Below are 12256 nucleotides of genomic sequence, written 5' to 3'. Positions count from 1 at the left end.
CATTTGTGAGGTCATTTTCTGTGACACTGCTCTCTAAACACTGGTCTTCAATTCTCTTTTAGAGTATGTCTACACTGCAAGTGTCAAGGGGATCAGGTTACTCTAATAGCTGCCAGGTCAGTTATTTCACTCCTGGGGGGAGAGCTGGCATGAACAATCCAATTACAGGTGCAGTGTAGGTCCATTAGTGAAGAGTTAGTCAATTCATGGCAATTGGTTTGCAGGTTACATCAGAAGGATAAATCCTGCTCTCATTTACCCTGGTGTAAATCCAGAATGACTCTAATGAAGTAGCTGGAGTCTCTCTGATTTAAACCAGTAGAAATGAAAGAGGAATTCAATTCAGAGACACACACAGTTTCCTGAAATAGAAAGAGAGAAAGAAAGAAAGAGAGCATTTTTAATGACAAAAATCTCTTCAGATTCACAGTGAACACATGTACTATATAAGGTATAAAAGCAGATGATAAAATAAGTCAGATATTCAAATGCTGTCAAATTAAAATCCAAATTTTATTTTATTATGTGGCAACAAAGAAAGCTGAACCACTAACCCTAACATTGGAGTTGATCAAAATCTTCTGAACTTTGAAATTTCCTTTAACACTTTTACTAAAATTTTGAATTGGGGGAAAAAAACAGCAATGGCAGCAGCAAGACAAGACTTCGGAGATTTTGTAAAACTTTGTTGCTGCGTTTTTGACCAGCTCTGCTGAAAATCCACTTTTAAAAACTTTTTCCTTCCAAAACAGCTCCAGAGGAAGTAACTAAAGGAAGCGGCTGATTTTGCGTCTTGTGTTTAAAATGTTCCATTTTATCGCACAGAAGCCTTTACGATTAAAGATGCAGCTACCATTTGCATATCACAAATTTTAGTTAAGTTACAGGATGAAAAACATGAATTAAAAATAATTTCTTAACAGTTGTATTCCTAGCACAGAAAGGTAGAACTGAAGTAGTGTGAGTTAGAGACCTGTTACCTTAGGAGTAAGGAAGGAAAAACATACCAAGAGTTAAAAATAACAAGTTACCTGCAGGAAGAGATGAAGCAAATAGTAGCCAGTCACAAAATGGTTGCTTTAGTGCTGCAGCTGCTTGACTCTGTCAAATTTAAAGAGTTGCTCTCAGAAAGGCATGCTGGGGGAAAGTTCTTAAAGAAAGGCAAACCTGCTCTGGAAAGAGTAAGTGAAGGCCAAGCATAAAAGAAGGGACTCCTGGGGGAAAGTGCTTTATGTCAACAGTGATATTTTAAAATTAACAACAATATAAGCTCATATTCAATATTTGAAGCTTTCTCTAATAACACCATCAATCTTTTCTAGTCTAAAACCATGGATCACAAACAATCAATAGCTTGCTGACCTGGGGACATACAAAATTGTTGTGAAGATGTGAGTAGCCACTTCCCCCAGCCCAAAACAAAAAACAAAAGAAAACCCAAACAGACAAAAACAAAACAAATAGCAAAAAAATTCTGTTCTCCTGTCTTAAGAGAGAAACCATTTGATTCAATAGTCACTTTTCTTCATACAAAACAAAAAGGTAGAATCTGCCTTAGGGGAAGTAAGCCATTCATTAGAAAAGTTCTTTAAAGAGCCTGTTTCTGATCTGTACAGGAAGCAGGCTTAGCCTCTGGAGTAACACAAACCGTTTCTATCTTCACCTCTGAGAGATGGGCTTTTCTTTCCTCCTTTCCTGCCCCCTCCCACAAATAATCTTTACAATTCATATCTGTGTAGACAAAACCTCTCTCACAGATACTCCCTGAAACATCCTCTTGGCTGAATGTGGGATGTCTCAGTCTCTGCCCCTGAGAGGATCACTCCTGGAATCCAGACAAGCACAAGGAAACATAGGGCAAATCTTGATAACCAGTCAGTGTTCTGAATACTTTGTTGGGATCCCGATGGATAAAGGGAGGATGCAAACAAATGCCAAAGGACTTTTGGAAATAGCCAGAAAGATGACATTGATGCTAGGTAGAGTCGGCTGTAACAAGGGCCGGGTTCACTATCTAAGGGTCCCCCTTAACAATACAAAACAGAACTGGCTCAAGACCTCACCCAGTAATCTGGGACAATTTAACACCACCCCAGGCACCTCTTAGAGGCAATACTTCTCCACTCATGAGCACTGAGTCTGTGTATAACAAAGAGAATTTCTCTTTAAAAGGAAAAGGGGACCATGATTGCTACAGGCAAACACCCACAGCACAGTGCATTGAGCAGTTTCCTTTGCCTCAGTTTCTCACCTGTGGTGTGAAAATCTGACAAAATATGTTCCTTAACACATCACTCCCTTCTCCCTCTGCTGTAGCCCACTTACAGTAGGCTGGCCTTGGTTAGCAAAGACCCAGAGTTCAGAGGTGCGTTCACAGGGATTCACCTCCCACCCTGGGGTGAGGGGGCCTGAGCAATGCCTCTGCTGCTGCCACATCTGCAACTGGCTCACAGCGGCCGCTGTCTCTCTGCCACGGCTGCTGCTGCTGCCGCCACCTCTCTCACGTCACATTCTGAGGTTCCGCCACCTGACCCAGCTTTCAGTGATTTCAGCAGGTAGCGGAGAACCTCACTGCCAGTGCAGTTTCTTTCACTGCAACACTGTCCCCACCCAAGATCTAATGCTTAGCCCTTAGACCTGATCAGTATTGCAGTTAGTTCCAGGACTCACTCACTCACACACATCTTCACTGTGATTTGGCATCCTTACCCCCCGATTAGCATGTGAGGTTCAGGGTGACCCCCCTCAATCAGGGCATGGTAAACACAATTCTGTGACCCTTTACTCCTGCAATAAGGATAACAGCATCCCATTGCCCCTGCATTCAAACACTAGAGTGATTTGTAACCCAAAACCAGCCAAAAAGTGACCATTTTGGCAAAGCAGCTCCAGCTGCCATGCATCTAGATAGAATAGGCACTGTATGCATGCACAGTCTGCTCCTGAAGTCTTTTCCCCTAGCGCATCACTAGATGTTAGGGGAGAGCTCATTCAAACCCTGCTTACATCAATAGTGCACCTGACCAGCTTTTTACTCAGTTTCTCAGAAGGAAAATGAAAAGAATCTCAGTCAGAGTAAACACCAAGTAAAAGTGAACTATCCAGACAAACACAGCAGGAAAGAGGGCTGCATGGTTTCATAGAATCAAAGAATCATAGAAGATGAGGGTTGGAAGAGACCTCAGGAGGTCATCTAGTCCAACCCCCTTCTCAAAGCAGGACCAACACCCAGTAAATCATCCCAGCCAGGGCTTTGTCAAGTTGGGCCTTAAAAACCACTAAGGATGGACAGTCCACCACCTCCCTAGGTAACCCATTCCAATGCTTCATCACCCCCCTAGTGAAATAGTTTTTCCTAATATCCAACCTAGACCTCCCCCACTGCAACTTGAGACCATTGCTTCTTGTTCTGTCATCTGCCACCACTGAGAAGAGCCAAGCTCCATCCTCTTTGGAACCCTCCTTCAGGTAGTTGAAGGCTGCTATCAAATCCCCCCTCATTCTTCTCTTCCTTGGTTCTTTGAGATGGACTCTGTCTCACCAGGTGAGTGCTCTCTTACCATCTGCTAGTTGGGACTGTGGAGCTCTGGAGAAGGCCTGACAGGTGCTGGCCAAGAGAAACTGTAGATATTGGTGCTTCCCCAGATAGTGGAAGAAACAAGTACCCTGGGCCTGATCGCAGTGGGCCTGATCCAAAGTTTGCTGAAGCCACTGCAAAGAATCCTATTGACTTCAGTGGGTTTTGAATCAGGCCTATTTTGATCAGAATTCCATGCAACAGCTGAGGTCAGAGAACGACTTCAGGTTAACTTTTTTAAAATGTTTATCTAATTGTAGGTTGTTCTGAAGTCTTGCAACCTTAGGCAGCTCTAATCTGTCCTGGGGCCTGGCCTGGCGCAAAGAAGGTCAACCATCCCAAGGGCTCCTCTTCTACAATTGAACATCTGGCCACTTTCTTCACACTGGACCCTGTGACCGTGGAAGGCCAGATGCCAGCTTTTGCCCTGGCTGTAAGCGTAAGCTAAGGACTGGAGACCAGGTCAGTTCATCTGTATGTTAGTTTGCTCAAAAGAGATATTAGTCTTATAAGAATGTATTTAGTGTTTATACTCTAGGAAATGTTTGTAAATTGCTGTATGCCTTAATCTCACTTGCAATGTCTGTATTCCATGCAATAAGAAAATATGTAAGTTTTGTTTTATAACTGTGAAAATGTTTGCTCTGAACTTGTGAACCTAGGCACAGGAATTGTCCCCACCACCCATCCAGAAGGACTATCAAAATCAAAAGGGTCATCAAGGATCAGCGCAATACAAAGGATTGGTTAATGGCCTTATTACCACACCTGGGCAATACCATGTGCAAGCAAGCTTGTCCTTTGGCTTGGAAGCTGAATGAAAGAAATAAAACAAAGACCCAGGAAAATTTTCCATCTTTTTGGCTCTTTGAACTCTGAAGGGCCAGAGACGCTGAGCCAGAGACACTTTAGTCTGCCCTGAAAGACACTTTAAATGGACAGATCACTATAACTCTGTCACTCTGAGGATGTAGATGGTAACTCATGTGTGGGTATGTTAGCTTGCTTTAACCTGTAAATAACTCTCATTTCTTTGTCCTAGTTAATGAACCTTTAAGAAGTCTGTTACAGGATTGGCTACAGGCACTGTCTTTGGTGTAAGACCAAACTGGGCACCAATTGATCTGGGGGTAAATGACTGGGACTGGAAGCAACCTGAATGTGGTGTGATTTTTGGTGGAAGTGACCATTTATAACTAAGTCCAGTTTGTCAGGGTGGCAAGATAGACTGAATAGTCTAAGGGACTGGCTGTGACTCCATGGTAAGACTGTTATAGCGACCCAGGAATTCACATTTGTTACTGGCTTAGCGAAACCTAATTCTAGAACCTCCAGTTTGGGATCTCTGCCCTGTTTCTGAGAGTAGTGAGCCACTGCAGACAATGTGACAGACCCAATTCAAGAAACCATCCCTATTCAGCATTTAATTGTGTGATTAAAGTTAAACATGTGCTTAGGTCCCATTGAAGTCAATGAATCCTGAAAAAGGATATACTTAAGCCCATGCTTAAATGCTGTCCTGAATCTGGGACGTTGTTCTATGTGTTATCTACACTGTACAGGTGCATTCTGAGTATAAGATCACTGGGAAAGGAGGATTGTTCTTTAGCTTATGTTTAGCATACAGAACCTGTTTTAAGGTGCCAGGCCCATTTACAATACCATGTAAATAACTGACAAAATTTTGCAAAAAGAAAAGGAGTACTTGTGGCACCTCAGAGACTAACAAATTTATTTGAGCATAAGCTTTCGTGAGCTACAGCTCACTTCATCGGATGCATTCAGTGGATTTAGCTCACGAAAGCTTATGCTCAAATAAATTTATTAGTCTCTGAGGTGCCACAAGTACTCCTTTTCTTTTTGTGGATACAGACTAACATGGCTGCTACTCTGAAACCTGACAAAATTTTGTTTGGTTTAAAAATCTCTTAATTATTCAGCTTCCGTGGGCAAACACATTTCTACTCACCAAACTTCTTTGAATATTTTTTCTGGATTCCATTAATAGGAAATTCATTCTTTAAATTAAAAAAGAACCAACATATTTTACTCAGAGGTTGACTATAAAGTTTTATTATATTTTTTAGAATAAATTTCATGACATGGCTAATAAAATATTTGTAATCTCTGCCAGTGGAATTCTGCTCAGGTGTTCACTGCATCTATAACCAAACTTGATAACCAACAATCAAAATAGGCAGCTACATTTTTTCAAGTCAGCTATTAATGCCCAAAACAACATCCCAGGAATAGAAAAATTTTATTAGTCTCAACAATAAGGTACTATATGTAACTTGTTCAAGCTAAATAGGAACATACTCTAGAATGACAAGAGTTGAGAACTTCAGGATTAAGTGAAAATCCATGAGAAGTTTCATACAACATTCATATATGGCTTAATACTGTGTATTTCTTGTAGTAAAAATACTCCTAGATAGCTAAGCATGGATACGATATCTGTGTTTGTTTATACTTTTCTTTCATAGTTTATTTGTGAAGAGTAGAACCAGTAAACCTAAAACTAACACTGTTTTATTTTCTAAAGAGATAAGTGGCAAAGCCTTTTTTCTTTGCTTTATATTTTCTCTAGTTCTTAAGGTCATGATGCACATACAATCTTAGTTCTGGAGCCAGAGTAACATCCACGAGTGAAGGCAGGTAGCAATGTTAGTGCAGGCTTTTCCAAGTCAGACCTTCAAAAGCCTTCACTTGGAATGCTGGCCCAATAATGCAAGACTATTGAAATATACTCTTTGAGATTTCTCCTTCCCTAAATGCGGAAATGCAATAAATAAACAGATCCAGATGCACTGCAAGGTTGAACCTTGCTACAAATTCCTGAACTGAGTGCCAGCGCCAGGAAATGAATCCCCTTCACCTACAAATTATCTAATTTTTAATGTTTGGTGGCAATTTCTTTTCTAATCCCCATGGTAAAGGCCTCTTTTGCTAACCAGTAAGGCTAGGATTTTGAAGTAATCATTATTAGGACCGGTGGGGATAAAGTACTGGTCACAGTATGAAGAGAGCTATGCATGAAACTCCTGTGATGGATAATGAGAGTTATTCATATAATTTCCCATTCACAATCTTGTTTCCCTGAACATCCGTCACCGCCATAATTTACTTTAACTCTTAGATGTCAGATTTCTTTCTGTGAGAAGCAACACCAAGGTAAGGTTACACTGTAACTGAAGAGACTTTAGTTTTACTGAAAGACTTAGGCATGAATATTCCAAATCTGACACTGTGTTCTGAGGCCAATACAACCTAGTTTAGCTATGTGAAAGTGCCTTAACAAATGAGAAACACACCTGGCTTCCTTAAAATTAATGATAAACTGTAAAAACATTCAAAACATAGTAAAAAGTGTTTACTGGACTATGTTTAGAAATTACTGGAACCAAAGTGACATAACTTTAAACATACATAACATGTTACACATGAGAATGAAAGCACAAATGTACAGTAAATAAGTTTATTTACACATAGACCGCATAATATGTACACATGAGGACTATTGTGCTCCTAGAACACTAAGCAGTAACTCCTGTGGTATATCTTCTTAAGCACACAACTGATGTTGTGATATCCTGTGGTATATCTTCTTAAAGCACACAACTGTTTCAATACAGAGAATAATGCACATTAACACTAAGATATTCATATACATTTACTCTTGAAATGTACAAATATGAGAAACAAAGGCCATAAATGCAAGAGTACCTACACCACCCAGACCTCCTCTTTTATATAAATATGCACAAGTCCATTATCTAATGGTGATTTGCAGCCTTCTTTCCTGTTTCACTTTTATGTCTACACATTGGCCATTTCCATTTCCCAGGCACTGAATGCAAAGTCTTTGACACACTTCGGCACCAATTCCACTGATTCAACTCAGTGCACTCCAGCCCTTGGAGTCTTCAGGTTCAAAAAATAAAAAGTATAAATAACACAAACAAACTTGTGGACATTTTTCACAAGTTATTTGCAACCAATACTGTCAAAGCAGCTGAATTGCAGTTCATCCATATGCAGGAGCATATAGCAGCTTTTGTGCACTTTGCAAAAAATATAACAAACAGAAAAGTCTTTACTGGCTAGCTCTGTCTGTAGCTAGGAAGATGCTGTGCTGCTTCTGAGCCCTTTCCATTAAATTCTTTTTCTTCTTTCTCTTGTCCTTTGTTTTTGCTGTCCTCCTTCCTAATTGGAAAAAAAAAAGCACAAAAATAAAACAAACAATCGTTAGGTAAAGGGTTATGTTGTGTTTTTCAGAGAATGCAAAAATTATTCTAGAAGTTGCTGGGAAAATATGTACTGTGTGGCAATGCTGACACGGTACATCTACATTGAAGAAAAGAAAAAAAGCCCTGTGGCAGCACATTTCAGAGCCGAGGACAACTGACTCGGGGCTAAAAATATCAGTATAGACACTCCTGCTTGGGCTGGAGCCCAGGCTCTGAGATCTACACCCCTCTCTGGAATGTCTGTATGGCTACTTTTAGCCCTGTGGTACAAACCCTGTTAGGATATAGGTATTCAGGTCTGTCTGTAAAGGCCTATACTTTAAGAATTTAGATGTATTCTTATCACTTAGCTAGTTATAGAGGTACAAAACAAGAATTTAAATCTTCTAGGCTCTTCTCTTTCTCTGGAGGTGATAGATCAGATCACATTTCTAATAGCCCCAGATTGCCTTATTTCAATGTGACTAGTTTGAAATGTGAGGATGTGACCATACGCTTCCCAGCTTATGGCTGCCTCTGCTCCTTAGCCAAAGATCTTAGCCTAAGAACATGGCCTCAGACTGTCACAGTAAGAGAAGGCCCTTACACATGCAGACAGTGATTTTGATTCTTGTGATTTTGATTCTTGTGACTTTGTTTTTGCAGTGTAGACATACCCACAGCTACTGTGTTAGTATGTTAGTCACCAGAATGGCAATTGTTCAGTGTGGTGCATGAATAACCAAACTCTTAAGCAGGTGCTAAAATGCAGTTCTGAATAAGGATGCTTTCTTCAATCAGGGCCTTACACATGTGCTTAATGTGCTTTTAGGTATGAAGGAATAGGGCTTTAGATGGAAGCCTCCAGGTCCTATTGAGATATGCTGTGTAAGGAGTATAGGATACATTTATACTGCTGTATATGATCAGTGGAAAAACTGAGGAGTTCAGTCTCTAGACCTGCGAATCCAGCACCTTTCAGGAATACTTAATTCACTTAAGAGGATGAGAGTGGAGAAAAATCAAAGTGTCCTATAATATAAAAAATAGTAAAATATAAGGAGAGGGAGAGAGAGAGAGTATTCTTTAGCAGTAGAGAAGATTGTCAGTATGATCTTGTGTTGCTTTCATATGGTTTGTAATGAAGGCAGACACGATGAGAAGTTATGAAACATTTTCTCCATTTGATTATAAGAGTTTAGATAAAGGATATGGTTCAAAAGGAAACAGCTTTTGGGGTTATATATCTAATGCACATATGATTTTAAGACTTTATATATTCTTGAGCATTATACCATTCAGTGTAATCATCATTAGGAGTTGGCAGGGAGAAGAATACTTATTTTTATTTTTAAAATATAACAGGGCATTAAGATAATGAGAGCACAACTGTGGTCCCACATTAAAATCATCAGAGTCCTAGGAGTTTACTTCTGCTTCTCATTAAAGTCTGGCATTAATGCTACAATGGCATTTTGCCATCCTTAAATGTAGTTAATCTTACACAGTAAAACCTTAGTCCAACCAATCATTAACCGGAGCAGCCTTTAAGTTAAAACTAATTAGTAACACAGTATGTAATGACCAGGCACATCTAATGAGGTCAGAAAGATGAAAAACTTGACACTAAATTGCATTAAAACAGAGATGGTTTCAATTATAAAAATTTCTATACTATCATAATTTTCTCATGCAATTATATTGGTTTGATCCAGGGATCAAAACAGTGATGTTTAAACAGTTGCATATTGTATTTTTTCCTCATATTTTACATGTTCAAAATAGTTTTTAAGCCTGAATCTTGGAGTTCAATTATTAACTGGCAAATGGAGAGAAGTAATTTTGAAAGGGGTGACAAAGCTGCTAGTCAGAAGAGCAGGGGGTGCATTCGTGCCTTCACTGGAGTTTTTCCACTGAAGCTGATCAGTACCTGACTCTTCTATCACTTTACTGGGACGAGTGCATACACCACTCAGAAAAGGAAGTATAATATGCGCTCACCATCACATCTTGTTTTCTTTATCCTCCCCTCCAAAGAAGTAAACAGAATGCTGTGTGGAGTGTTAATTCAGTAAAAGATGTAAACTTTTTCACTGTGAACTCTGAAACTCACTGCTAAAATGACAGAGAAAGGACTACTCTGTATCCACTTGTTTCAGCATTCTATCATAGTTTTCCCCTTACAAATCACATTGCTAGCATGCTCTGTGAATGATACCCCATGGTAAAGAAGCAGTGAAATATAACAGACTTCAGTGATTCTATATCATTGTACAGAGCTGCAACAAAGACCATTTCAAGTATTTTGATGGGATTCAGCTAGTCTATTAAAAACACAGTGATTTTGACAAAAACAATGACAGTTTCACGGTTTTCCTTTTGAAAATAGCCCTAGATCTGAAGTAACTCCTGCAGGTTGGAAAGGAGGGGGTTGAGTCAAGGAAAGAGTTACAGCTCTGGGGTGCCCCCATGTAATGCTGTGTTGGCCCTCCTCACACCACACACTACCTTTTTGACCTAGCGCAATGGACAGACTTTCCCTTGGGAAAGCATCAGTTCTGTGAGCTGTCTGCACACACACAGCCCCAAAGTCCATTTAGAATTTCAGATGGAGAGCTCTTGGTAATTTAAAAGGCATTCTATTGGCTAGCCCGTTTTGTTCCTAGAATGCAATAGACTCTTAGAGACTAGTGGAAAAAGTACTGAATGTGAAGGCTACAGAATTTAAAGTGTGGTGCCAATGCCTCCATGCATGCAAAGTTTCATTGAATTCAGACTTATCTTAGGGTGTTTACTTTGTCAGCAAACAAATGCTAAGAAGAAGAGAAGGAACTTCCTTACATTTTGCTACAGACTGTTCTATTGCAGGGTGTTATGGTGTTGTATGTATGGTAGAGGAAGTAGGTCTTCACACAAGCACAAAATGTGAAATCTCAGCCAACCTGTTAGCTTGCAGGCACCAGGGAGACACGTAGGAGGAAGGAGGAAAAGGCATTTTCCCCAGCATAGCCAGGGAGAGACCCTGCCACTGCACTGCAGCAGTTTCTTTAGCTGTGTGGGTGAGGTAACCTTGGTGCAGAGGGAGGATGTGAAACAGCCGTGAATATACTCTGGCACCTACCCTGACACAACTCCACCCATGTCCTGCTCCCATCCATTATGTGCTGCTGAGCAAGGACCTGGGCTGCTAGAGCCCCCCTGAATCCAAGCCCCTTCCATCAGAGCAGAATAACACTGGCTCCAGGGCCTGGGGTTCCTGGGGCCTGCTGAAGTGAGCGTTAGATTTTACCAAGGGTCCATTACATATACAGATCGCCCAGCACACTACACAGAGAGAAATGGCTAAAGGCTGGATTGTGGCAGGCCCTCCTGAGGCTACATAGGAGAGAGGGCAAGAGGAGTCTCTGAACTCAGGAAACCACATGGACCTTTAGTCCCCACCAAAGGGGCTGAGGAGGAGGAGGAGCATGGTTGTTCCAACCCCTCCTCAGCACCACACTTCAGAGTGGCGGGAACAAGCTGCACCTCTCTAAAGGATGGTTCAGCTTCCCTAAACGGTGCTACAGCCTGCATCCTCCTCAGGGTGGGGAGCCTGGTACAATCCCCCTCAACATCCCCTATGTGGTAGTGTGCCCCACACCACTCTCCAATCCAGCTAGTGTCTAAACGCTGCAATGTGGCCCTAAGTCTTTCCTCCCAACATGACTCCAAGGCACCACTATACATCTTAGCTTATGGTGTCACTGCATGAGACTGAAAGTGACAATAGCTCAGATATTAAATCTGATCCACACTGTTTATAAAACCATCTTTCTCAGAAGGAATTCAAGCATGCAAGTAGTTTGGCACAGCAGGCTAGGATCTATGGCCAGCTCTGCTCTTTAAGTGGCTATTCACTATTTCTAGTAATAACACCCCTGCCTGTCATTTGGCATATAGCCATAGCCATTGTTTCTGTTTTCCAAGATAGCTGTCTCCTTATCAAGACTAATCTTCAATAATTATTTTATTACTGTGGTCAAATTCTCCTTGAAAGTCTGTGATGCATTACACCAATGGAATTAGAGTGAACAACAAATTAAACTGAACAAAGCAAAGACAGGATCACCCAGACTGTTCTCTCTGTGTGTGTGTGTGTGGACACATTTATTTTTAAGATCTTTTTCCTTGCATGGTAATTAAACACTTTTCAAAAATGGATTGGTATAGTAACATATAGTATATATAGTAAATTTGTGACTGAACTCCTTGGGGGAGAATGGTATATCTCCTGTTCTGTTTTATCCGCATTCTGCCATATATTTCATGTTACAGCAGTCTCAGATGATGACCCAGCACATGTTCGTTTTTAAACATCCAAAAATATTTAAATAAATGGTATTCTATTATTAACAGTGTGATTAATCACATGATTAATCACAATTCATTTTCTTAATCGCATGATTAATCG

At 40.5% G+C, this 12256-nt stretch overlaps 1 protein-coding gene across 4 annotated transcripts in view; it reads right to left on the bottom strand.

The window, feature by feature from the left end:
* Nucleotides 1-5710: 5710 nt before the first annotated feature.
* RSPO2 (R-spondin 2) overlaps nucleotides 5711-12256 on the bottom strand; it is a 159586-nt gene continuing 153040 nt past the window's right edge. For all 4 annotated transcript variants that reach the window (XM_074942977.1, XM_074942978.1, XM_074942979.1 and 1 more), the window contains one exon: nucleotides 5711-7783. In XM_074942977.1, the coding sequence (XP_074799078.1) occupies nucleotides 7674-7783 (110 nt within the window). In that variant the 3' untranslated portion in view covers nucleotides 5711-7673. The remainder of the gene's footprint in view (nucleotides 7784-12256) is intronic.

This window comes from Natator depressus, chromosome 2 (assembly GCF_965152275.1).
Source record: "Natator depressus isolate rNatDep1 chromosome 2, rNatDep2.hap1, whole genome shotgun sequence".
Lineage (NCBI taxonomy): Eukaryota > Metazoa > Chordata > Testudines > Cheloniidae > Natator > Natator depressus.
Note: the sequence above shows the minus strand (reverse complement) of the source record. Positions and strands in the feature narration are given on the sequence as shown.